Here is a 27,081-nt window from a genome sequence, read left to right as displayed (position 1 = left end):
TGAATCTGAATAAGGGTGCTTATTTTAAAAAGCCTGTGGCAAGTATCACATTTAATAATGAAAAATTAAAAATAATCCCTTTAAAAGCAGGATCAAGACAAGATGGTCATCGTTTCTGTTTACCATTGCCCTTATAGCCAGAGCAATAAGACAAGAAAAACAATTTAAAAGGATTGAGTGGTAAAACTAAAACTATCATTACTTGCAGATGATACCGTCCTAATAGAAAACCCAAACAAATCATCAAATAATTAGGATTTATTAGGTTAAACTTATTTGTGTTGCTCCCTCGCAGCCACCTCACCCCACCCAAGTTCAAGTCTTCAGTAAAGTGCACTACACTCCAAAGATGCTTTGTGTGAGGCACTTGAAAATGAACAAAATGAAAATAGCTAAGATTTTTATTTGGGTAAGGAATAGTGAAGGCACACTCAGAAATTGGTATGTGGGGACAGAGGCAGCCCTGGGAACAGAAACCTGGACACTAGCAGATGTCTTGGGGAGGGCCTCAGGAGTGGGAGCTGGGCTGCCTTCCATCTCTGGGGGCAGGGAGGCCCCAGGTGATGTGGTCAGTGTCTCCAATACAAGCCCCGTGTGGTCTTGCTCCTTCCTCCTCCCTCTGCTTGTCCGTATCCTACCGGCCCTTTTAGGCACAGAGGCAAGTCCACGACCCCTGCTTCTCTACTCGAGGTTGTCTGCTCCACTGCCCCTCACTTGACACGTATCCCAGCCTCGCTACCTGGCTTCTTTACACTCAATCCCATGTCTCCTGTGAGATGGTAGGCTCACTAAGGGCAAAAGTATCTTTTCCTTATTCTGTGTCCTTTCGGTTTGAGGTTGGGACATAGAGGTGCTCAACAAGCTCTTCTGGACAAACTACTGGACAAGGAGCTCAGGCAGCCCCCTCTCCTCATCCCCCAGGGCTCTTGGCGCAGGGGATACTCACCAGCTGTGGGGCACGACTCAAGTCCTCCTCCGTCGGGGCGTGCCGGTACTCAGTGCTGTTCCCCCAGATGTTACAGGACGTGTTTGCCTGCACGAGGACACACGCAACCAGCCTCACCACCAGCACTGGCAGACTCGGCGTCCCAGACATGGTCCTCTCTCCTCCTCTGCCCAGAGAAGGCCCGGCTGGCCCTGGGCTTGGGAGAAGGAGCTGAGGTCTGGGGACTTGGGGGCACACCTAGGGATATGTTTGTCCCCTCCCCTGTGCTGGCCCCCCAGGGCACAGATACCTGGTCAGCGAGGAAGCCCTTCAGCAGCAGCAGCCGGTTGCCGCCCCTGGTTGCGATGGGAATGGTGAACTTCATCATCACCCCGTGGATGGGGAACAAGCCCAAGTTTTGGATCTGTGGCCAGAGTGGGGGAGGTGTCAGTACACCCAGCAGCAGTTGGGGGGTGGAGGAGGAGGCTCACGGGGCGATCCCCCCAGCCAGGCCCCTTCAAGCCCCCTGGCTTTTTCACTGTAGATGCTCCAAAGCTCTTCCAGATCTCGGCCGGGGGATACAGGATGAAACTGCATGAAAACTGAAAGGGATGGGCTCTTGGAGGCTGAGGATGGGTCACTAGGGGGCCATGAGGCTGACAGCAAGGGTCACTTCCCTTTTCACCCTCTCTTGGCTGTGGTGCTGGACAGAGGTCGGGGTGGAGATGGTGACAGCAATTCCTTTATTGTGAGAAATAATCAGTAACTGATGCAGGATGTAAATAGTGAGTGTGTGTTGGTTCACATTCTAGCCGTGACACATTTGGTGTCAGAGCCACAGTGATCACAAATGGGGCTTTGGAATCAGAAAGGCTGAGCACATAACCTGGGGCTGCCGCCACAGATGAGCTGTGTGGCCTTGGGCAGGTTACTAAATCTCTCTCGGATGAGCCACTGAGGCATCTGCATGTTTCCAGCTGTCTACCTGCTCCCAATTCTCACTCAGCAGTTCAGGGCTGGGGAGATCTTGGGGCACACCATGGCAGAGACTCTAAACTGCTTCCTAATCCTCATTCTCCCTCCTTCCTTAGTGACAGAAAGCAAGACAAAAAGGCATATTTCCTAGCCTCCCGTACAGCTGAATCACACTGTTTTGGACAATGAGAAGTAACTGGAAGTGCAAGGAACTGCCAAGGTTTCTTAGTAGGCAGGGGTGTGGTCTGCTCTTCTCCCCTTCCTTCTTCCTGGAATGATAACGTGATGGCTGGAGCTGCAGCCACCTTGGACTATGAGGTGAACTTGATAGGCTGATGATTGCATGTTGAGGATGGTGGAACAGACCCAAGGAGACCCAATCCCGGATGACTCTGTAAAGCTGCCAGCTCTGGACTTCTTTTACGGGAGAGAATAAACCCCAGGGCATTTAGATCACTGTTTTTTTTCATACTTTAAAAATTATAAGCAGCTACACCTAATCTTCACTGACACATCCTCCCAGTTCAGCCCCATAATTTTCCAGATGACGACTGAGAGCCCCAGAGAGGGGAAGGGACTTGCCTAAAGTCACACAGTGAATGGGTGGCAGGGTTGAGGCTGAACCCCAGGCGCTAGCAATGATTCCAGATTCCTCCCCTCCGAGATGGGGGATCCTCAGCTCCTGTCTTTCGCTGTCTGCTTGACTCCCTTCCAGACTAACCTTGAAAACGCAGTTGAAGGGAGGCCCAATGCCATGGTATCTCTCTAGCGAGCTGTTGGGCTTGACCTCGTAGTGGCTCAGGCTGCTGCTCCTGCAGGGACAGAGGACAGGGCCGCCATGAGCTCAGTCAGTGTAGGCTAGATGGATAAGCGAACGAAGGAGGGTGTGGGCACGCGCCTGCCTCCCCCTAGACCACAGCAAATACGTTTCCTCTTGTGTCCATTGGGAGTGCTGTCTTGGGAAGGATTCTGAGGCTCAAAAGGAATAAACTCTGAGATCAATTAGCAATGTCTGCCTAGTGTGTGGATGGCCATGAACCAGAAGAGCAAGTTATTTGCCACCCTTGCCCTTGCCTCCTGCCCAGGGGCATGGCCTCTTTTGATCATGAACTTGCCCACTGTGCACCGTTCCAGCCTCCAGTGGTGGCTGAGGGAGGGCCCGAACTTTCTGTTTGTGGTTACCTCCTGACTTCTCCGCCCTCCTGGGAGCTCTCAGGGGGCACACTGGGGACCACTGGCAGACTGAGGTGGGTGGGCGGTGGGAGCAGTCTGCCCTGCAGGGAGGAGCATTTTCTCACTGATGCTATTTAGAATTGCTAGTGCAAAGTGGTAATGAAATGCAGATGAACTTTTTAGCAGGTTTTACTATTTTAAAATTCTCTGCAGACCATTCCTCCGCTTATAGCCTGCACCTGGGGTGGATACTGCCTGCTGCTCCAGCCCTCCCCCTCCCCCACTGCGGGGAGCTCCCTGGGGACCAGGTCTGTATCTCTTCCTCCCCCATGTTGACGCCACCTCCTCTCCATGGACCAGGGGGGTGCACTCTCAGGGGCATACCCAGCTGCCTCCCATAGTCCCTCAGCATGAGGGCCCTGGGGCCGCGGCCCACCTGGTGAAGAGCACGTCAGCCTCATACTTGAGGTGCAAGCGCAGGAGGGCCGTGTTGTCTTCCTTGGTGCTCTCTTCCTCGTCACTGTCACTGCAAGGAGAGCCGGCAGTTCCTGTGGTCAGGAAGGGGCAGCCCTCCCTCCACCCAGCTCAGGGCAGCAGGAGGGATACAAGTCAGGCTGAGAAGGAGCATCCCCGTGCATCTAGGTCTGCTGCACCAGTGCAGCCAGCCAGGGGGGTCATCAGAGGTGTCTCCCGGGAGGGGAGGGGCCGGGGAGGCAGGGGACCTGGAGACCTCAGCTTTCCCTGCCCTCTTTCTGGGTGCAGCACATCTGGGTTGGAGGCTGGGAGGACGGCGCCAGCTTGGTCACAGCGGCCTGTCTGCCCTCCTCATCTGTCAGACGGGCAAATCCTGTGCTACCTACCCCCCGCCCCCGCCCCGGGAGGTGACGCCTCCAGGGCAAGGGTCTGCCCAAGAGAGGGGAAGAGCATGAGGAATTCACAGCAGAGCATTTACTGACCCTTGAGCCGACCCCCCCTGAGCTGACTAGGGGTGCGCCAGCTCCCATGGGGGCTATGCTGCCTTGAAAAGGCCGGAGAGTGAAATTCAGAGGCATTAGAGGAAGTTTTGTTGAATATGCTTCCCTTCACTTCTGAGCACCATGAACTACCAGAGCAGATCATTTAGACATAAAAAAGGTATGATTTCTGCTCATTACATACACTGTTTGATTTCCTTTGGAAACTTACCCCAGATAGGTGCTTAGTTAGAAAAGGGAGACCTGACACACCCAGATGCCCAGTGTCCCCTGCCTATATATGCCTAACTCACAAACACCCGCCAACACCCACACTGCTAAGGACACTGCAGGCAAGGGCGTGCATTGCCCTGTGAGAACAGACTGCTTTCTAAGAGGGAGGCCTTAAGATATCAACACATCTTACAAACTTCACCTCATGTCAAGTGAGAATTCCACCAGAGTGCACAGTTTGGCTAACTATACCTGGATACAGGCACATGCCGCTGTGTTGATCCCCAGCACTCCTGTGACTGCTGACTGGTTTGCGCATGTGTGTGTGTGTTGGAATGTTGGTGCTCGGTTTGCCTGCAGTGTTTATTTCTCAGTGTGGAGAAGTTCTCAGGAGGGTTTATAAGGCTCCAGAGCAGCCAGAATTCCTCCTCACCTCCGTGTGTTTATTACTGACATGGGCGATTCACGGTGTCAACCTACAGCAAGCTGCCTCTGGGAGGCCTGGGAGACAGACAGACCCACAAAGGAAAGGTCTTTTAAAATTGGAAGTTTCCAAGGGGGAGAGAAGTGACCAGGACATAAAGAGCACTGGATAAGGAGTAGGAAAACTAGTTAGCTCCCAGCTGTACTATTTACATGCTGTGTGTTGTTGGGAAATTCACTCAACCTCTCTGAGCTTTCCTTTTCTTACCTGCAACTTGGTGGGGTGGGGTGGGGTGGGGAATAAGCCCTGCTTTGCCTGTCTTAAGGCGCTGCTGTGAGGACTGACTGAGATATTACGTGCATAGTACTTTATAACTGTAGGGCTTTTAAATAATTGCTATATAAAATGCTGTAGAAAGCTGAGGGTATTATTATTTATATCCAAGCTGCCCAAGAACGAAGAATGGCAGCAGCACAGTGGGCAGCAGGTTGGCCCTGGGTCAGTCCCCTCCCAGGCAGGGCAGCGATGGACAAGGCTTGGAGGGGGATTTGGTGTGGGCAGGGGCAGTTCCCAGCAGCAGAACAGGGCCCAGGAGTAGCGAGCAGGGAGGGAGAAGGAGCGGGCAAGCCCTGACCTGCCCGCTGTGAGCTGGATCTCCATGTGGTGCAGGAAGACGGATTTGCTGAACTCGAAATCGAGACGGAAAGCCACCTACAAGGAATAAGTCGCTGGAGCCGGGCTGGCTGGGAACTGCCTGTCTGAGCACTGCCCACACCAGCCCTGGCCCGCCCCTCCCAACCCCTGACCTTTTGGTGGGCCCTGCTGGCAGGGAATGGGCTGGGGGAGGGAGGACCAGGTGCTGGAGTAATGTGAGCTGAGCTCAGGGGCCGTGGCCGGGAAGCAGCCGAGGTCAACAGCTCCGCTGCTGGGGCTTCTTGGCTGTGAGGCCAGACCTCCGCCCCCTCCCTTTTTAAGTACAGGCAATCAGAAGGCAGCAAATCCAACTTCAGACTCTTTCTGCAGGAATTTCTGGGGGGCACTTGAAGGGGAGATGGCCATCAACATGCATCGCAGGAAGTGGGGGCCAGAATCTAGTGATAAGACCCCCTCATGCACCCCCTGTTCTTGCATGTGAACAGGTGTGAGGCCTGGAGAAGGGTGAAGGCTGTCCCGGGCTACCCAGAGGCTAGTCACACACCTGTCTCCTTGTCCAGCGGCCCTCCCACCGCTCTGACGGCCCAGGTCCTGGTGTTTCCCTTGGTCTTTACCCAGGAGTAGGGCCTGGGTCCCCTGACTGTGCCCTTTGACATCTGACCCTCTTTGCTACTTTCTGCCCCACCTGGTGGTGCTACTGGGGCTTTGCACAGACCTCTCGTGCTCTTCCCAGGTCTGACCCTCACAGGGTTTGCCAAGGAGACCTGGTGGCAGGGGTGGGGTGCGGGGTGGGGGATGGCTACTCCCTGAGCGGCCGCAGGATCGGGTGGGGAAGCTTGGGCTGTGTGCTGCTTCCCCTGGGTCTTCACCCAAGAGCTCCTGGGTGCGTCAGCGCCTCACCTCAAAAACCACAATCCTGACTTTTGTCGCACTGGGGAGGTTCTTTTGTCAGGAGCCCTAATCCCCCTCCCCCTTCTCCTCCCCTTCCCCCAGCCTTGCAGACCTTGCTCCTGGGAACACACTGCTGCTCTCTAGGTGGCCCCTACCTCAAGCTCCCCTCTGTCTGGTTCCCACTCTACAAGCAGCTCAGCCTCAGTCAGGTCTCCCCTTGCTCTAGAACCTTCAGGGGCTGCCTACTGCCCGGGGGTGATGGGCAAACGTCCCCACAGTCTGGAGTCTACCTCTCCCATCCCTACACTCTTTTCACATGTACTTTTAAGCACATGGTAGGTGCTCAAGAAACGTTCATTTTTCTTCCCATCTCTCCCCAGGCACAGCACCATGACAGAGGCTGGACATTTAAAAAACGGGTTAGGATACAGGACAGTGGGGTAAATGGCCAAGAGGAGGTGGGAGAGCGGTGGGTGGAAGTGGTAGATTCCCCCTGAGGTGAGGGTCCCGGTGCTCTCCTGGGGTGCCCTGTCAGACCTGGGGATGGCTGGCTAATTAGGTCACTTGAAGGTCATTTCATGGGAGAAAAAACCAACCTACTTAAAAGGCGCCCTCAGGCCTCTCCATCCCTCCCCAGTCCTCCGCTCTGTTCCCTTCCACTTCTGTTGCCTCCCCCGTGCCTCCCCGCCCCGCCCCATTCCCTCCCCTCACCACCCCAGCCCCAACCTTGGCCTTGGCCCGGAAGAAGGGGTAGCTGACGTTGCAGACTTTCTTGTGGAGCCTCTTCTCCTCGTTCACACACTCGATGCTGCCGTCTGAGTCGTCCTGGGGCGATGGGGGCATCACGGGCACCAGTTAGGTGGGGCCCGAGACCCGGGTAGGGGGGCCACCCTTGCCCCCAGCCCCCCAACTGCCCAGGCTGAAGCTGCAGCATAGGCCGCAGATCCTGGGACCACAGGGGCCCTGGAGGCTCGGGTGCGGCTTGGCTCTGGGTGCGGAAAGTGCAAAGCATGGTGGGAGCCCGGTGCGGGGGCGGAGGACAGGCTCAGCTGTGCAGGGTCGTGGAGAGAGTGGGCAGGCGCTCACGTATATGATTTGTCATTCTCTCTGGATCAAGCCCAGAGGTGGGACTTATCATCCAGTTTACAGGTGGGGTCACTGAGCCCCAGAGACGGGAGGTAACTAGCGCAGACCACCAGCAAGTGGCTTCCTCCGCTCGAGGTCCCTTTGTTGGACGGTTGGGGTCGGGGAGAGGAAGGCGGGTGTGCTGAGCTCCAGCTGTGAGCATCTCCCAGGCTGGGGATGGATAGCGGGGAGGTGAAGGAGCCAGGCTGCAGGCTAGCCCTACACACACCACCTGCCACGTGTGTGTGCTCACGCGCCTGTGTGTGTACGGACACAGCCTTTCACAGAACACGTTTCCAAAGCCCTTCTGCGTCACAGAAACAAAATCCCATGATTCCTTCCCCCTAGGGTTATGAATAGGCACGAGATTGGTCTTGGAAAGTCAGGGCCAGGGAAGCAGGAAGAGATGGATGCAGGTTTGGGGCTCAGTTTCCCCTAAATACCCTAAAGCCAAACAGACACAAAACCTCTGGGAGGAGAGGCCTTTGAAAGACCATCAGGTGGGCTGGTCGTCTTCACTCTGGGCCGTGGAACAGGACCTGGGCCTGACAGAGGGACTGACTTTGCACTGACAGCCCCTCCTTCAGGTCCTTTGCACTGAACTTGAAGTCTGTCTGAGGACACTGGGGGCCCACCGAGGGGAAAGGGAGGACACGGCAGGCAGCCCCCCTCTTTTCTCGGGGGCCTCACTCCACTCAGCTTCCCCTTCTGGCTATAGGAACACCTCGTGTGTGTGTGTGTGTGTGTGTGTGTGTGTGTGTGTGTTTGTGTGTGGCTGAGGAGGGGCCTGTCCTGCCTCTCCCAAGTCCAGTGAGGAAGGGGTGGTGGAGGTGAGGACAGAAGGGCCCTGCTGGCTCTCCTGTGCTGCACCCCAGGCTCCAGGTGGACACAGAGATCTGTGAGGACAGAGACTGTGTTTGAGGGGACCTGGGACCCCCCAGTACACACACAGGACAACGATGTCCTAGGTTTATTCAACAGACATGTCTTGAGGGACTTCTCTGTGCCCAGCTCTGGCCCAGCCCTGGGGACAGATGTGGCTGAGACAGGGCACTCGCCCTCTGGGAGTTCAGGGTTATAACGGGCAGCGCTCGGACACTGATGATTTCCACAGAGCACGCATAGGGCTGCGCCAGGGAGCTGTGAGGGCCGGGGGGGCCCTGTGTGGCCTTTTGGGGCTTCAGGAAGCCACCCCAGAGAGCGTGGCGTGGGGACCATACTTTCTCGTGAAACGTGGGCTCAGGAGCCAGCTGCTGGGTGGGAATCCCGCTCTGCCGCTTGCTGGCTGTGTGGTCCTGTTCAGGCCACTTAACCCCTCTCTGTGCCTCAGTTTCCTCCTCTGTAAAGGGGGATACGATGACTGCCACCACCTCCTGGAGTTGTTGTGAGGGTGAAATGTAAGCAGGTGTTGTAAGGGGTTACCACGAGGAAGCAGGAGCTTCTCAGGAAATGAGGGAGGGAGTCTCAGGCAGAGGTCTGTGGTCGGAAAGGGCAGGTGCGCTGGGAAACAGCGGGGGCCAGTGGGACTACCAGTGTTGGGGTGAGGGCAGAAGTGGCAGGTGTGGCTGGGGAGGCAGAAAGGGCCTTGAGTGCAACCACAGGGAGTTCGGGATCCGTTGTGAAAGCAACTGGGAATGATGGGAGGTTTTAAAGTGGGGAGAAATCGGTTCTTATTATTAGAACCTTCTTATTAGAAGGACTGTTGTGGAAAAGCCTGGAGGATGAACTGTAGGCAGAGGGTGTGTACGCACTAGTGTGCACACGTGCGGGCATGTGTATGTGTGTGTGTGCCCCTAACAAGGGCCAAGGGCGCAGGCTGAAGGATATTCCTCTCCATGGTCTGAAAGGGTCAGACCACCCTCTCCCCATGTTTCTCAGCCCAGGCTGCACACTGACATCACCTGGGCAGCTTTAGAAGCAGACTGACCCAGGCCCCACCCAGACCACATCAATTAGAAAGTCCTGGAGAAGTCTGAACACAGGTATCTTTAAGCTCCCAGGTGATTCTAACGTGCAGCCGGGCCCCCTACCTGGACCCCTCCTTTCCTGCCTCAGCCCTTCCCCTCAGGCAGGCCAGGCAGGCTGCCAAGGTCTTACCTTCTGGATCAAGCTGGCAAACTGCAGGTTTGCTGACTGTGAAATATTTAGGACTGTGCTGTAGGCGTTCTCGCCCTTGTTCTCCAGCAGGGCCTCCACCGCCACCCGCCGTCGTGTGCTCTCTATGATGAAAACCGTGGTGTCAAAGGACAGCGTGTATGCAGAGCAGTCCTGGGCAGGCTTCCTCAGCACCCTCTGGCAGTACTCCCTGTGGGAAAGAGACCAGCAGGAATCAGGCACATGGAATGGGGAATGCAGGGGGAGACCTCACTGTGCATGTATCACCTCTCCGATCAGCATGTTCTCCTTTTGGCTTTGGCTGCCAGGAAGCTCAGAGCTCAATATGGAGACAAGCCTGATTATTAGCCTAGATGGTTAGAATCTTTGCTTCTTCATCCTTCTACAAGGTTTGGATGTACTATTTATATTTCATGTATGTATGTATGTATGTATGTACGCAGGCCTCTCACTGCTGTGGCCTCTCCCATTGCAGAGCACAGGCTCCGGACATGCAGGCTGAGCGGCCATGGCTCACGGGCCCAGCCGCTCCGTGGCATGTGGGATCCTCCCGGACTGGGGCACGAACCTGTGTCCCCTGCATCGGCAGGCGGACTTTCAACCACTGCGCCACCAGGGAAGCCCCTATTTTTTATTTACTTATATTTTTATTGAAGTATAGTTGATTTACAATGTTGTGTTAGTTTCAGGTGTACAGCAGTGATTCAGATATATATATATATGTATACACACACACACACACACACACACATATTCTCTCAGATTCTTTTCCCTTATAGGTTAGTATATTGAATATAGTTTCCTGTGCTGTACAGTAGGTCCTTGTTTTTTTATCTATTTTTATATATAGTAGTGTTGTATTATTTCCATTTATTGTATATGTATCTTCTATCTAATCATTTCATAGTTGAATAAAAGCTGAACATAAATTATTTTAAAACATATTACATAAATTTGAAATAGGATCAGTATTTTTCCTTGTCTGCCAGTTTCTTTTTTTAAAAAAAATTTATTTTATTTTAATTTTTTTTGGCCGCATTGGGTCTTTGTTGCTTCACGTGGGCTTTCTCTAGTTGCAGTGCGCGGGCTTCTCATTGCGGTGGCTTCTCTTGTTGTGGAGCATGGGCCCTAGGCACGTGGGCTTCAGTAGTTGTGGCACGTGGGCTCTAGAGCGCAGGCTCAGTAGTTGTGGCGCACGGGCTTAGTTGCTTCGTGGCATGTGGGACCTCCCTGGACCAGGGCTCGGACCCGTGTCCCCTGCATTGGCAGGCGGATTCTTAACCACTGAGCCACCAGGGAAGCCCTGCCAGTTTATTTCCTCCAGGGGACTGTGAGCACCCTGCTCATCCTCTGCTAATCTCCTTAGTACTGAGCCCAAGTGGTCAGTCCATGGACCTTAGAAGTCATCTAGTCTGGGGGTTAGACAATGAACACCAAGAACTCTAGGTCCTTAGTCTCCACCTTTTATCTGTTTTATAGTGCAGGCTCCAAAGAAAGGATTCCTTTTCTAAACAAAGTTTGAGGAGGTTGGATTAGACTAACAGTATTCATTTCACAGAGGAGGTCATGGAGGCCCAGAGAGGGCAAGGTATTTGCCTGAGGTCACACAGGAGTTAGAGGCAGAGCCTGAGCTAGAACCATGCTCCAAGTTCAGTGTTTGGTCCTCGCTGCCTAGGAGAAGCATGTGCAGGATTGTCATCCAGGGCCCTGGGAGCCTAGATCCAGCAGCAGGGAAGGGAAAGGAGTCAGTGTGGGGGTGGGGAGGAGCCTACTCACATGGCTGTGGGCAGGTCACTGCGGGCATCCAGCAGGAGGTCAGGGACACAGTGCTCATCCTCATTGCAGCCATTCCAGAAGGGTACCTGGGCCAGGGAGAGGCAGGTATAGGTGGCTGGATAGGGCACCCAGAGCTTCCAGACCCCATCTTTGCTGTGGGCCATCCCTTATCTCCACAGCACACCAGCTCCTCTTTCCGCGGCAATAGACCCAGGCTTTGTTTTTTCTGCCTTTTTCACAGCACCATGCTGCTTTTTCTCATGCTTTGGCATAGACAGTCCCTTCTTTAGAACATGGCTCAAAACTCAACTCCTCTCAGGTCCCTTTCAGTTCCTAGCTGAGCTGCTAGAACAGAACACCCACTTACCCAGTGTCAGTCAACACTGACTGATCATTTACTGCGGGGAGCAAGCTCTCTGGTACTGGGTATATAGGATGAGGAAGACACAGCTTCTGCTCTCAGCTCATGGGGAAGATGAGTGAGTGAACAAATAATTATAGTGTGAAATGTGCAAAAAAAAAATCTGTATGAGGAATAGAAGAGGCAGAGGGGAGGAAACAGTTACTTTGGCCCATAGATGAGAAGGCTTCAGAGAAACGACAGTAGGTCAGAGTTCCAAAGGATGACTGAGTTAGCTGGATGGACCAGAGGGAGAGGGAAGTCTGGGAGGAAGGACGAGTCTGTGCAAAGGGCCTGAGGCATGAAGCAGCATGGTAAGCTTGGGGAATGACGGCTATTTAGTGTTGCTGTAGTAAGGGGTACAGGAGATGCAGAGATGGGGGGGGTCATGTCTTAACAGGGTCTTGAGGTTGTGTCCTCCCAGACCCACATATCGAAGGCTTCCTCTGGCTGCTGTGGGTGGATGGACTGGAAGGGTCAAGAGTAGAGGCAGAGAGACTGCTAAGGAGGCTGCTGCAATGTTCATGCAAGAGATGACGATAGTGTCGGTGTGGTAGTGGGTGTGTGTGTGTGGGGGGAAACAGAGTAGGAACCCCAGAGGTGAGAGCAGAAGGACCTGGAGTTCATCAGGACTAAAAGGGAGAAAAGGGTCCTGGATGTTGGCCAAGTTTCCTTTTGAGTGTCTGGAAGGGTGGCTGCACCATTCACTTATAAATGGAGGGGTTAAGTGGAGGGGATCTGTTTGGGGCACACTGAGTTTGAAGTGCCTGTGGCCCATCCAGGGAGAAGGGCTCAGCAGGTAGGTGGGTGTTCAAGCCTGGAGCTGAGGAGTGAAACTGTCCCCACCAGGAGCACAGCATGAACCAGAGGAGGGGAAACAGGAGAGGCCAGGCGTACCTTATATTCACTAACTTCTCAGAGGGGAGATCCCTGGCCCTCACTCAGATCCACGTGCTCTTATTTCAGACACGTTTCTATCAAGCCTGCCCCTTGGCTTCCCCATCACGTGGTGGATTTGCAGCTCGAAGCAGCCAGCAAGGAAGACAGCAGAGCCATATGAAGGAGGGCAAAGCGAGGCATTCAATGCCAGGACATAGCTCTAGACACTTTGGAAGCCCTTGGGGGCTTCACTGTATTCTAGCACCCGTGTTCATCTTGGTGATTTCAAGTCTCCAATGAAATACGCCCCAGCCCGCCCAGCATACTGTTCAAGTGTGAAAACTATATAATAACCTTCAGAAAAATTTCTATCCACTTGATTAAAAGGGATAATTTAACATGATAAGCAACTGTTACACTCAACTGTATGGAATGGCTCATTCCCCCAAGAGGCAAGATTTTATGGTACCAGAACAGTGCTGGGCATTGAGGAGAAGCTAAATAAGAATTTGTAGCAGAGAGATGGGAAGAATGTTTCTAATTTGCTGGGGGCTAGAAATCCATTTTAACAAGATTTTTAGACATTTAGCTGTTATCCAAAGCCCTTGGTAATATGCCCAGACTGACTTTTTCAGCTCTATTTCTCATCTTTGCTTTACACTTCCCTTTACCCTGCTTGTTCCCACATCCACACCTTGGCTATGCTGTCAGCTTTCCTGGAATAAGCCCATCGTCCCCATCTCACGTCTATTCTAAAGGTCCAGGGGAAAGCTACCTCCTCCAGAAAGTCCCCCCTGACCTATCATCTGACTGCTTGATGACACTTCCTCTGAGCTTACTCCCATCTGTGACTTGACCTATGACTCTTATCACCACCTTGCATCCGTATTATCAGCATCAGAGCAGAGAGTGCCCTGCACATTCATCTGCATCATGGGCTTCAACATGCTTACAGAATGAGTGACATGTACTCATTCATTTGCTGTAGTGGCCTTGTGATGACTGTGATGGGAAAAATATTAAGATTCAGGGTACCCAGCTTTCCCCCTCTCCTGGCTCACTAACGAGGATTCCAGCTTTGCCAGGTCAGTATCTCCCCGTCTCCTGAACTGCATTTTCAGACAGCCTCTCTTACACATCTGTGATGCAGAATCAGGAGAAGAGGGAAGGTGTGAAGGTTGAGGGGTGGGTGGTAGGATGTGGGAGCTCTGGGAAGAGGGAGGAGCTGAGGGGGCTGATGGGGGAGAATGAGAGCAGAGAGGGGATTTTCAGAAGCCTTGCTGTTGACTACACAGTTCTTTTGTGTAGGAGAAATACAGGCAAGCATGTGAGTAATTCTGAAATTGTTGTTTGCTGGCTGGATTCTATATATTGGGTTGGCCAAACAGTTTGTTTGGTTTTAAGTAAAAATAAAAGACGCATTTTTCACTTTCACGAAGAGCTTCATTGAACAATGTATTCATTAACCGAATGAACTTTTTGGCCAACCCAATAATTCTCAAGAGACACTTGCTCAGAGGCTGGACCTCGTAGGTCACGGTCTTAAGAGCATTGTGGTATATTTGAAAGTTGTTCCTAAATCCCTGGGGTTTATTTTGCCTGCTCTCCTAGCACAGCTCAGGCAGAATGGATAACTGTCTGACGTTTTCTTTGTGTGGGATTTATATGGAGTTGCAGATACAGGGAGCATCTGAATATTAGATACCAGAAAATTCTGATGCCCTTGGAGCCAGGGATTAGAAAAGGTGGGTTTGGGGGGTGCAAAGCCAATGATGAGGCTAAAAGTACTTATTTTTGGAAGACTTGGAGCGGGCTAGGAGGACTGTTTGTTAACTAGTCGATCATTCAACCAGCGCAGACTAGGCTCTAGTGGTTGAATCATTCTCTCTGGCCTCCAGTGTCCTCGTCTGTCAATGAGGGAAGTGGGCGATTGAGAACTAAGGTCCCTTTGGGTCCTGTGAATCTCAGGACCCACTCCGGGCTCACTCTCTGCTGGGGATACGGGAGCCTTGCACAGGAGAAGGCCGGGTCCTTACCTTCAAGAAATTGCTCAGCACGAGTCATGAGGAAGGAGGGGAGGAGCCTGTTGGGAATTTGCAGGGCCGGAGGTGGGAAGGCGAGGCAGGGGAAGAACTCCTTTGCGCCTGTCACAAAGCCTGGGCTTCTGGGAGAAGGCGAGGGGTGGGGGTGGGGTGTGTGCCAAAGCTGCTGCCCTGGACGCCAGGACGTACCGAGACTCTGAGGGTCGTGGGCCAGCCGTCATCCAGCATGGGGCCATAGTCGGGGTCCTCCAGGGAGTACTCGACCGAGAAGGTCACTGGCTTCACGTAGTCAGCGGTGTCCTGTGTGGGAGATGAGAACGGGGCGAGGGCAGAGGGAACATCCGTGTCACGGCCAGGACCACTGAGAGAACTTCCACCTCCCGAAGCTGGGAGGGTAGCTGCCTCATCAGCCCTGAGCATGAGTCCATGGAGCTTTAGCATCCGTGAGTGCACGGAGGTTCCCAGATGGGTCCGTAGCAGGAGAGTGTTGCTCCTGGAAAGGGCCCTTGGCTCAGCATATGCCAACCCCTCTGCCTGCATGTTTCACCACCTCCTGCTTGTCCTTCAAGGCTGGGAACCTGTGTCCCCAACACCCTGGCTTCTAGGAAGCCAGGCAGCACCTCATCCCCACACTCTGTTCAGACCTGTTATTGACACACTTACATGGCATCCAAACTATCTGATTGTATGTCAATCCTCCTCTCTCCAAAGCCTCTTAGCACAGTCCTAGCACTGTGACAAGGCTCAATAAATCAATGAATGAACAAAGTTGAACAAAATAGGGGCAATTCAGGGGATGCTTAGAGCTGCCTAAAAAATCTCCCAATCCTCCCCGCCCCCACCATGGAACGCAAATCTTGACACCAGTGGCTTCCTTGTGTTAAGGCGATGACTTTCAAACTTCTTGCATCAGAATCCCACCCTGGGAGGGGGCGGGGGTTAAAACACTGAGTCCCATCCCGAGAGTTTCTGGTTCACTAGGTCTGGAATGGAGCTTGAGAATGTGCAATTCTAAAAAGTTCCTGGGTAATGAAGATGCTGCTGGTCTGGTGACCACACTTTGAGAGCCAGCCCATAAACACATCAGAGGGGCAACACTATTAACAGACACCAGGACTTCTTGTTTTTCTGACCTTTGCCCAGTGACTATTGGGGTCAGGCGGGCTCTGAGTGTCCCCTGCCTGTGTCTCCGAGGCTGGAGCTGTGGCTGGGTGTCTGGAGTTTCTGGGTGGATGCACCAGGCCCCCACTGATTCTCCCCCTCTGCCAGTCTGGCATCTCTCTCTTCCTCCCCCCAAGCCTGTCCATGCCACTGGTCCCCCTTACTTGGTCTTCATTATTAGCTGATGCCTGCTTATCCCTTCCTTCTGAGCCATGGCCCTGGCTGGCTGACCACCGTCCTCTCTGCTAGACATCATTGAGCCCACCTCCTTCCTTGAATTTCACCCCCTGCTTAAGAAATGGTGGGCATCTGAAAGCTGGCAAAGAAGAGATTTCAGAGGAGGGTAAAGTGAGGTGGGAAGTAGTGTGTCCCAGTGGCCTTTGCTCTGGGGCATGAGTATGGGATGGCCAAGGTCCAGGACACTGCCCCCTTCCTGGCCTCCTGAGGTCTGCTGGGGGCTCAGAAGCAGCCTGGCACCAGCTGAGCTCTCTGCCTCTCCCACGGCAGCACCTCCTCCAGCTCCGTCCCCTTCCTGGAGAAGCTTGGGCTCTGTGGGTGGGGCTGCTGGGCATCTGGCTCACCAGGACATGGAAATTGATCCGCTCACAGTGTTCCTGGCTGGAGGAGAGCAGGGCAGCTCTGTTGGTGTACCGGTCCCCGCCCTCATCCAGGTGGGCCCGCGGCGTGTACCGCCTCTCATCCATGGTGGCGTTATACCTGATGCCTAGAGGAAGGAGAGGGCAAGCCATGGAGGTGGAGCCACATTTCCATCGAAGACTGTTTGCCTTTCTTTAAAAATAGCCTTTGGAAAGTCATCCTCCTCCAGGAAGCCCTCCAGGCTGGCCAGGGGAAGTGCTGCTCCTCTCCCCTCGCAAGGCTCAGTGTAGGCAGGAAACTCCCACACAGAGAGCGAGCGATACAGTGAGAAAGGATAAAGGAAGGAACTAAAGAGAAGAGGGAGGCAGAAGGAGGAGAAAAGAAGATGGAGTTGACAGTAAGGGATAAAGAAAGAGGAAGAGATGGAGGGGAGAGTGAATGCAATGGAAGAGGAGGGGAGACAGGACGAGGGGTCAGGGTGATGCTTCTATTTGAGCCACTCCTGGCGTCAACACACCTCTCCACCTCTCCCATCACCTTCCCGGGCCTCGCCCTCGGCTCTAGGATCCCGTCAGGTCTGGGTCCGAGCCTCTGCAGGTGGCAGTTCCCATCACACTAGGGAGGGCTGGCCAGGTCCTGCCCACCAGCTCCTCAAACCTAAGGCTGTTCTGGGGTTTAAGGCCTGGAGCCTCCTCCCCTTCAACTAGGCTGATCTTTTGCTAAATGCTGGAAAGGCTCAGCCCCTTCTCCAGTACCCCAGCAGCACTCTGGGTGCACCAGGTTCTTGGCATCATTCTCCTATCACAGAAAGAAGTTGAAAGAAGAACACAACCACCCAGGCCTGCCTTTGTTCTCATCTTCCTTCTGGGACACTCGTTTTTTAACCATCTGGTCAGTCCTGCTCCTTGGCTGAGAAGCTCTCTGTGGTCCCAATTTCCTGCACAGGTCTAACCTGGTGCTGGAACCTGTAGCTGCCACTTGGTGGGGCTGCCTGGGCCCAGGGCTGTCATAAGCAGGTGTCTGATCCCAGCCTTGGCTGGGAGTGATGGACCCTCAGAAGGAAACTGCCCTGCTGTGGACTCACACCTACTCTGAGCAATGACCACTGCTACTCGGGTCTTCATCTGCCTGACCCCCTGGTTACTAGCTCCCCCTCCCACGTCTGACTCTTTCTCTGAATCTGACTTCACAGCTTCCACACCCCAGACTGTTCCACTGCTTCCAGTCCCCTGTTCTGATCCAAACACTGTCTCTATTTCCTTCTTCCCCAACCACTCCCACGTTGGTCACCACTGCTCACTGCCATCCTCACCACGGCATGAGATCGCCTCTCTGCCCCCTGGAATCAGAGCATTGAATGGGCATCTAGAAGTCATCAAATGTGGCTCTAGGTGTGACCTGGCACTTAAAACCCATTTCAGCAAAAGCCCAGGTTTAGAAACAGAGCGAATGCAAAGTCCATGGGGGAGAGAATGGAGCTGGGGAAGTGGGGAGGGGCTTGATTTACCGACTGTTGAAGTTTGGTAATGAGGTGCCAGGAAGACGGCTGTGAAGCAGAGGAAGGCCGCCAGGCAGGTGGCCTCTCTGCCACTGCGTTTGCAATCCCTGTGAAAGATGTTGATCTTGGACGGCTCAAAGTGGAGGCTGGCATTGATCTGAACCACAGGGCGGGACCTGCAGGAGGAGGGAGAGAAGCAGGGGTTGGGCGGGGTACAAGGCTGCTCTGCTGGGACCCAGGGAAAGGTGGAGAGCCAGATGGAACGGGATCTGTAAAACCCCCACTGGGAGTGAGGCAGTGGTGGGGCATGCAGGGAGGGGGTCCAGGTGTCACAGGATTGGGCAAAAAAAGTGTACAGGTGGATGAAGGGCAGGCTAAGCAACCTCACAGCCCCTTGAGGCAGCCCTTCATCATTTTCCTAGGGGCTGTGCTTGCTGCAGACCATACTGACATCCTTTTGCCTTCTCATCACTTCAACCCTGCATGTACATCAGAGTAATCTGGAGAGCTTTAAAAAATCCTGATGCCTGAACTAGAACAAAACATTTTAAAATTTGTATGGAAAAACAAAAGACCCCCAAAAGCCAAAGCAATCCTGAGAAAGAAAAACAGAACTGGAGGAATCAGGCTCCCTGACGTCACATTATACTACAAAGCTACAGTAATCAAAACAGTATGGGTCTGGCACAAAAACAGAAATATAGATCAGTGGAACAGGATAGAAAGCCCAGAAATAAGCTCACACACCTATGGTCAATTAATCTATGACAAAGGAGGCAAGAATATACAATGGAGAAAAGACAGTCTCTTCAATAAGTGGTGCTAGGAAAACTGGACAGGTACATGCAAAAGAATGAAACCAGAACATTCTCTAACACCATACACAAAAATAAATTCAAAATGGATTAAAGACCTAAATGTAAGACCAGACACTATAAAACTCTTAGAGGAAAACATAGACAGAACACTCTTTGACATAAATTGCAGCAATATCTTTCTGGATCCACCTCCTAAAGTAATGAAAATAAAAACAAAAATAAACAAATGGGACCTAATGAAACTTAAAAGCTTTTGCACAGCAAAGGAAACCATAAACAAAACAAAAAGACAGGGGCCTCCCTGGTGGCGCAAGTGGTTAAGAGTCCGCCTGCCGATGCAGGGGATACGGGTTCGTGCCCCGGTCTGGGAGGATCCCATATGCCGCGGAGCGGCTGGGCCCGTGAGCCATGGCCGCTGGGCCTGCGCGTCCGGAGCCTGTGCTCCGCAACGGGAGAGGCCACAACAGTGAGAGGCCCACATACCGCAAAAAGAAAAAAAAAAAACAAAAACAAAAAGACAACCCACAGAATGGGAGAAAATATTTGCAAAAGAAGCAACCGACAAGGGATTAATCTCCAAAATATACAAACAGCTCATGTAGCTCAATATCAAAAAAACAAACAACCCAATCAAAAAATGGGCAGAAGACCTAAACAGATATTTCTCCAAAGAAGACATATGGATGGCCAAAAAGATGTTCAACATTGCTAATTATTAGAGAAATGCAAATCAAAACTACAATGAGGTATCACCTCACAACAGTCAGAATGGCCATGATCAAAAAGTCTGCAAACAATAACTGATGGAAAGGGTATGGAGAAAAGGGAACCCTCCTACACTACTGGTGGGAATGTAAATTGGTACAGTCGCTATGGAGAACAGTATGAAGGTTCCTTAAAAAACTAAAAATAGAACTATCATATGATCCAGCAATCCCATTCCTGGGCATATATCCAGAGAAAACAATGATTTGAAAAGATACATGCACCCCAATATTCACTGCAGCACTATTTACAATAGCCAAGCTATGGAAGCAACCTAAATGTCCATTGACTGATGAATGGATAAAGAAGATGTGGTACATATATACAATGGAATATTACTCATCCATAAAAAAGAATGAAATAATGCCATTTGCAGCAACATGGATGGACCTGGAGATGATCATACTAAGTGAAGTCAGTCAGAGAAAGACAAATATCATATGATATCACTTATATGTGGAATCTTAAAAAGTGATACAAAGGAATTTATTTACAAAACAGAAACAGACTCACAGACATTGTAAACAAATTTATGGTTACCAAAGGGGAAAGGTGGGGGGAGGGATAAATTAGAGGGGTTTGGGATTAACATATACACACTACTACATATAAAATAGATAATCAACAAGGACCTACAGTGTAGCACAGGGAACTCTACTCAATATTCTGTAATAACCTATATGGGAAGAGAATCTGAAAAAGAATAGATATATGTATATATATAATGGAATCACTTTGCTGTACACCTGTACAACATTGTAAATCAACTATACTCCAATATAAAATAAAAATTAAATTAAAAACATCCTGATGCCCAAGTTGCTCTCCAGGTCAGATCAAACAAGAATAGGCATCACCATGTCTTAAAGCAGTGCTTCTCAGATTTTAATACATTTACGCATTTCCTGGGGCTCTGGTTAAAATGCAGATCCAACATTTCTAGCAAGCTCTCAGGTGATGCTGGTGCTGTTGGTCTCTGGACCACACTTTGGAGAGCATGGGTGTTAAAGCACCCCAGGTGATTCCAATGTGCAGCCAAAGTAGAGAATAACTCATTGTTCTAGAGACCTGCCCCCAGCCATCCATCCCAACACTGCCCCATACAGGCAGCCAAGGAAATGCAAATTTACACTTCTATTGTCTAAGTCAATCAGAGTTAGGGAAGGGAAATATTGCCTCTCCAAACTATGCATTTATGTAAAAAGAAATAAGTGTAGTGTGTTTTAGATGCTTCAGATTTTTAGCGTGATTATCTGTGCTAATACTCTGCTCTTCTTAGTGGAAGAGGGATGGCGCCTCCTCTGTGCTGTGGAGTGAGAAGGACGGGTTTGAGTCTTGGCTGCACTGGGCAGGTCCCACGATCTCTCTGATGGGGAATTGTGAGAACCAAAGCAGGTAAGTGAGAACGCCTTCTGTTTGGAAACAAACATCTGAGAGTCTTTAAAAATTACTGCTGCCTGGGCCCCTGCCCTAGAAATTCTGCTTTCAGTGGTCCGGGTAAAACCTGGGCAATGAGAGTTTTAAAAGCTCCCAGGTGATCCTAAGGGTAGTCATGTTTGAGATTCATGGAGTTTGACTATGAAGTCTTCCCAGAGGGCTCCAGCCCACAGTTTCAGCACTACTCAGGTAGCATTTAGGTTTAGACCTCACAAGCTAGGGCTTGATGGAGTCCTTTCTGTGAGACTGATTCTTTTGATGTGTGTGTGCATACACCTTGCTTCCTGTAAAGGGCTTAGTTTATGTGTCGCCCTACAGACCCCAGAGGCCATGTCTACCCCCTACCCTGGGTCTTGTTCACCTGAATTGCAACGCAGTGAATACATTTAGCCCAAGCTGCTGTTGCTACCAAAGACCTAAGAGCCCCACCTGCAGAGCAGACCTTCAAGGAGAGGCCGTGGAGCCGGTGCTGGACCCGCAGAGACCCTGCTTGCCTAGAGGGCCAGGGGACACCACCTGGAGGCGTGGGGCAGCTGATGCTTTGGCCATGGCACAGGGGGACATGAGGAGCCCGCAGATACGCTGCTCCCCATTGCTCCCCTAAGGCACTGTTGCAGGAAGCAGAGGCTGTATTCCTTCCTCCTCTCTGGAGATGCTGGAGCAGGGCACTGCCCCAGGCGTGAGGCTGCAGCTCGTTCAGTAACTAACTACCTCGTATCTCTCTCCTCCTTTCCTGCTTCAGTTTCCCTTGACCCTCACTTCCGTCCCTGGGGCTGAAGCCCCTTCCAGGGAGCAGGCGCAGAAGCTTTAACCTCAAGCTCTGTTTTCTTGGGAACTTGGACTAAGACATTTCCCGACTGGATCGTAATATTCTTGAGGAACAAGAACATGAAGATTCTCCCTGTGAAGTCATAGGATACCTGTTTAATGTCTTTCTTAAGTTGTATGAAAAATGTGATTGTGTTTATATAAAATTATATGCAGGTGGAAATAGGCTGGTAGGGAAATATACCAAAATGTTAATAGTGGTAATGTTAAGGTGATGAAACTCTGATTTATTTGACAAATTTTCTTTAAGTTATTGTATTTATAATGAAAAGAATCAACATATAAAAAACTAGCTCAAATTAAAATTTTTTTTGGTTCTAAAAGTATCTGACACATCATATGGTAAAATATTTAGATGGACTTTTAGAAAGTGCCCCGCCCCCCCCTTTTTTAAAGCTGTAGACCATTGCTAAGTAGAGACCCTAAGTGCAAATGTATGACAAATATCTGATGGAATGGTACGGAAATGAGACCTTGAAAAAGGAAACCAGGGGTCAGATGGGGTTTGGAGGAAAGAAATCCTCTCTCACACTGGGGTAGAAGGGAGATTCTCCCAGCTGATGAGAATATCCTCAGTCTGTCCTTTAAAGTAGCTTTAGAAGCTAAGTGGAAGAAATGACCAAGTAGCCAGAACTTTTAGGAAAAATCCTAAGAGGGGCTTTTTGCCACTAAATTGCTCTAAAATCTTAGCAGTCCACTGAGAAGAGGGATTTGGACTTCAAAATAACTTACAGTGAGTCCATAAAAAGGAAATTTGTAGTCACAATGGGATAAGTACAGGGTGAATTTGACTCACAGTGATTAAAGACAAGAGACAAAGATCCTAAAGCATATCTTTTAAACCCTGTATCCATCATGACCCTCAGGAGAGCCCAAGAGTCAAGAAAAATGGGGAACCAACCACAAAATCACAGCGTTGCCAAGGGCGCCCACAGCCAGGTCCACAAGCCCATCCTCGTCGAGGTCCAATTGCCCATGGATGCTGCAGCCAAAATACTGGAGGCCTGGAGCCAGCTCTGAGGCAGCGATTCTCTGCAGGGAGTGGAAGAAAGAGCTGGGCATGGGCACCCTAAGGGGTAGATACAATTGGGAGCCCTGGAGACAGCCTGTTTGAAATCATCAGGAAGCTTCCCCTGCCCAAAGCTACCTCCTCTCCTGGTCCATTATGGCACCTGAAATTCCTGCCGTTAAGTCATTCTTTTGGATTAACATAGTGTGTCATAAAAGTGTTCCCCACTGAAGAGGGAAGGGGGAGGGGCAAGATAGGGGTAGGGGATAAAGAGGTACAAACTATTATGCATACAATAAATAAGCTATGAGGATATATTGTACAACACAGGCAATGTAGCCAATATTTTATAATAACTATACATGGGGTATAACCTTTAAAAATTGTGAACCACTGTGTTGTAACTTATATTGTACATCAACTACACTTCAATTAAAAAAAAAAAGAATTCCCCACTGGGTGTAAATACACATTACCTGGCAGGTAACCCACCATTATCTCTAACTGTGGTATATCTTACTAATAAAATAGGTAGGCAAAAGTGATGACCTGAGGGGACTTGGGATGGGTCACTTTAGGAGGAGCACTGTTTCCAGCCTGAGGCACTTCCAGAGAAGAGGAGCCCAAACTGGCATTCTCCACGTGTAGTCAATTGCATGAATACATATGAGGGCCAGTGAGGTTCGAGTCCTTGGGATTTTGTTGCTGTTGCTGGGGAGATAAAGTTACGTAGGGAGAGGGTATCCAAAGGGGTGATGGGAAGGGCTTGAAGACAAATGCACCCATTTCAAAATTTCGATTTGAGGCAAGTTCTCTCTTCCTGTGTGAGGACAGGACGTGAGCTACCAGGACTCCAAGTTCTAGCTCCATCCATCTACCGGGGAGGGGGGCGTTACCTGCTTCGGTGTCTTTAGGATGCTGCCCTGGAAGCCGTGGAAGATATAGATGACTCCTCTGTGGTTGTCCTCCAGAGGGGCTCCCACCACCACGTCGTTGTAGGAATCTTGATTGAGGTCCTGAACCGAGGCGATGGAGGAGCCGAATCGGGCATTCTGGTAACTGTGGGAATCCTTCAGTGTTCCATTGTAAACAAACCGGTTCTGCGAAACCAGTGGCAGGAAAAGGCTCAGGGGGACTGGGCAAGGGCTCTCTGGGTCGTGACCCGCTCTGGCCTGCAGCATCCCCTCTGCGTTTCCTCATTTCTCTCCTGCTATATAAGCCCAATGACAGAAGAGGTTCCCATCCTCCCCCACTCCACAGGTGTGGACACCTGATCGAGGCAGGGATCAGGTGCCCCTGGAAAGCTGGCCAGCCTCCACGTTCCGTACCTGTCTCAGGTTGTAGATGTACACCCTGCCCCGCTCTCCACCCTCGCTGAAGTACATGGGTGCGCCCACCAGCAGGACATCAGTCACACCGTCGCCATCGACGTCCACTGAGGTGATCTCACTCCCGTAGTAAGAGCCTATCTGCGGCACAGGGATGGGGAGAGGGGCGTGGGGCTGGGCTACTGAGAGCCTCTGCTCGCCAGTGGATGGAAACTGAGGACAGCCTTTGATTCAGAATTTTTGCTGCACAAATGAGAACGTCCCTCCCTCTTTTCTCCTTCTGTTATCCATCCCGCCCCCACTCGGCTTTCCATTATTTAATTTTATTGATCGCCATTTATTCTGCAAGTGATACATGATAATGGCAAAAAGTGAGCAAAATAAAAAGCAACATATGAAGAAGAAAATAAAAGTCACCCACGGTCCAAACAACCAACTATACCATGGATGTTTCAGTATATTTTTCCTCTGGACTGTTTTCTCTAGGGTGTGTGTGTATGGTTTTATTTTTACAATCTGGGATCGGACTGGAATGTATAGTTTATACATTCTGATTTTTTAAATAAAACAATGGATCATGAGTATTTTCTCCGACGTGTTTTTTTTTCCAACAACATGATCACTGGTGATTCTATAATATTCCAAATTACACGTGCACCAAATGTGTTTAATCAATCCTCTGTTGCTGGACATTTAGCTCATTTTCAACTTTTTATATTCCAAATAACTCTGGGCTTAGCACCTTGGGTGGTGACTTATGATTTCTTTTCAGTATTTGAGCACTTACCGTGTTCCTCTCCCACCATGGGTGCCGTGTTCCCCCCTTCAGTGAGGGCACCATCTGACCACTCGGTTAGAAACCTAAGGGTCCTCCCTGGCTCCACCCTCCACCTCTCCCACCTGCAGTCTCCCCGCAAGTCCACCTGGTGTTTGCCAAACATGTCCCGAATCCATCTACTTCCCGCATCCTCCGATGCTTCTCCCCCATGTGAGGCACCTTCCAAAGCCCCACCCCCTCCAGGATGGTCCCTCCAGCCCACCACTGCGGGGAGCTAGAGTGGCCTCCAGCAGCTGACCATGCCGCTTCCTTGCTTTGGGGGAAAATGTCCAAACTCTTCAGTGTGACCTTCCTAGACCAGCCTCTGTCCCCTACCCTCTGGCTCCCACATCCCCTCCCGACATACCAAGTGATTTCTCTTCTCTGAAAGGCCCCCCGGCTCCAGCTTGGTTCCCAGCTTCCCCCTGAACACACTTTTCTCTGACCTGTACCCTCTCCCCTCCCCTCTCTCCCAGTAATGTCTATCATCCTTCAGGTCACTGCCTGTTAGAAGCAGCCCTGCCCTTCCCTACTCCACTCCCTGCAATGGTCCCTCCTCCATGCTCCCCCAGCCCCGTGCTCCTGCCCCCAGTGCAAGTTGTGCCTGTCCTGTTCCCTCCAGGCGTGGGTGCTGTGCCTGGCACGCAGGAGGTACTCAGTAAATGTTTATAGGAGCAAGGGGTCGCTCAGGAAAGAAGAGGAGCCCTTCCCAAGGACAGGCCCTGTGTGAGACGCTTTACAGCCTCAGGTGAGCTTGTGTGAGCCTCACATTGTCTTGCGAGAGACTATCGTCCTTATTTTACAGGGAAGGAACTGAAGCTCAGAGAGTTCAAGTCACTTGCCCAAAGTCAGAAGGCTGGTCACAGCCAAACTGGGTTGGAACTCTGATCCATCTGACACTCAAGCCAATGATTCTCCCTCCCTGGCTTAGGGTGTTTTCAGAAGAAATTTATCCTCAAGCATTAAAAGCTTTTAACCGAGGAGAACGATAAAAATACAGAAGAGGGAAAAAGGAAATCATAAACACGGGGTGGGGGGGAAGAGATGTGCCCACGTGAAGTAATTAAGAGGCAGACAGAGAGCAAAGAGGGAGGCGGAGGGAGACCCTGTCTAAACATGTGGCCTCAGCTATGTGGGTCATGGTGATTTGGAATCCACTTAACTTAGCTGCCTTCAGCGCTGCGGTTTCTCATTCGGCTGTTGGAGGTGGAACCAGGCAGTGTAAATGTCATAAATTCATCAGCGAATTCCCTTCAGCTCTCAAGGTCTAGCCTAGGATTCCCGACAGAGCCAGCCCTGGGTAGAGTGTGGGCGGGCAGGGTGGAAGCTGGGGCCAGAGCAGTGCCCGGGTCCGCCAGTGCCCTGGGATGGGAAGAGGAGTGGTGGAAGGATGGCTCCCTGTAGCTACAGGGATTTAGGTTTGAGCCGGTGAAGAGCATGTCCTCATGGTGACAGGCCAAGGGCAGTAGAAAACGCAGGAGACAGGGCTGTTCCCAGGCTCTGGAGGGCCGGGGGTGAGCCAAGAATAACAATAAGGGCCTGGACAGGGCTCAGCTCAGGCCCAGGGTACTATGGATGCTGGATGCTGCCAGGCAGGAGGGGCCGTGGCCTGGTTTGGGGATTGTTGGGGGTCAGGAGGTAGCATAATGTAGAGAGCCCCACCAAGAGTCCTGGATTCTGAACTTGACCCAGCCGTGAATCTACCCTATAACCTTGGAAAAGCTATATTGCTTCTCAGGACCACAGTTTTCCTGGGCTGTTGAAATGACTTGGATCAGAACCCTGTTTTCTGATCTTTTCACCATCATTGACTCTTATCATAGCTTTCCAGCTTGCATTCATGACCATCCAACACGAGACTCGTAGCAGCACAGCCTGGTTGCCCACCACATCCAGGGCGGTGACATTGGCAGCCGTATAGTTCTGCATTATGCCCATTCCGGAAAAGGAAAGAAGTTGGCATCTTGGTGAACCCATGGGGCTGTGCTATGGGTGGAGGCATGACTCCTCTCACTTCTGGTAGCACCAAGGTGGCTTGAGGAACACGAGTGCCCCTTCAGGATGCCTACAGGCCCTGGCAACCCAAGCTGGGAGGCTATAGCCTGGATGCTGCCCCTGGCCCTGAACTCTAGACACGACCAGAAAGAGGCTGGTAGTTGGGGACAGAGGTTGGGCCAAGGCACCAGAGACAAGAGCTCCATGAAGGGCGGGCAAGCAAATTCTCCTGGGTTCTCTTGCTGCGGCAGGGACCAGGCCT

The 27,081-nt window shown here is 51.5% G+C and overlaps 1 protein-coding gene across 2 annotated transcripts in view; it reads right to left on the bottom strand.

Moving 5' to 3' along the window:
- Nucleotides 1-27,081, bottom strand: part of ITGA11 (integrin subunit alpha 11) — a 126,988-nt gene that overhangs the window by 6,233 nt on the left and 93,674 nt on the right. For both annotated transcript variants that reach the window (XM_060097100.1, XM_060097101.1), the window contains exons 13-26: nt 24,008-24,148; nt 23,576-23,779; nt 22,572-22,702; nt 17,832-17,998; nt 16,309-16,451; nt 14,756-14,866; nt 11,246-11,331; nt 9,452-9,659; nt 6,956-7,054; nt 5,319-5,395; nt 3,510-3,599; nt 2,622-2,712; nt 1,236-1,349; nt 947-1,033 (exon numbers count right to left, since the gene is read on the bottom strand). In XM_060097100.1, the coding sequence (XP_059953083.1) occupies nt 947-1,033; nt 1,236-1,349; nt 2,622-2,712; nt 3,510-3,599; nt 5,319-5,395; nt 6,956-7,054; nt 9,452-9,659; nt 11,246-11,331; nt 14,756-14,866; nt 16,309-16,451; nt 17,832-17,998; nt 22,572-22,702; nt 23,576-23,779; nt 24,008-24,148 (1,749 nt within the window). The remainder of the gene's footprint in view (nt 1-946; nt 1,034-1,235; nt 1,350-2,621; nt 2,713-3,509; nt 3,600-5,318; nt 5,396-6,955; nt 7,055-9,451; nt 9,660-11,245; nt 11,332-14,755; nt 14,867-16,308; nt 16,452-17,831; nt 17,999-22,571; nt 22,703-23,575; nt 23,780-24,007; nt 24,149-27,081) is intronic.

Source organism: Mesoplodon densirostris, chromosome 4, assembly GCF_025265405.1.
Source record: "Mesoplodon densirostris isolate mMesDen1 chromosome 4, mMesDen1 primary haplotype, whole genome shotgun sequence".
Taxonomy (NCBI): domain Eukaryota; kingdom Metazoa; phylum Chordata; class Mammalia; order Artiodactyla; family Ziphiidae; genus Mesoplodon; species Mesoplodon densirostris.
This window is presented reverse-complemented; position numbering and strand designations above follow the sequence as displayed.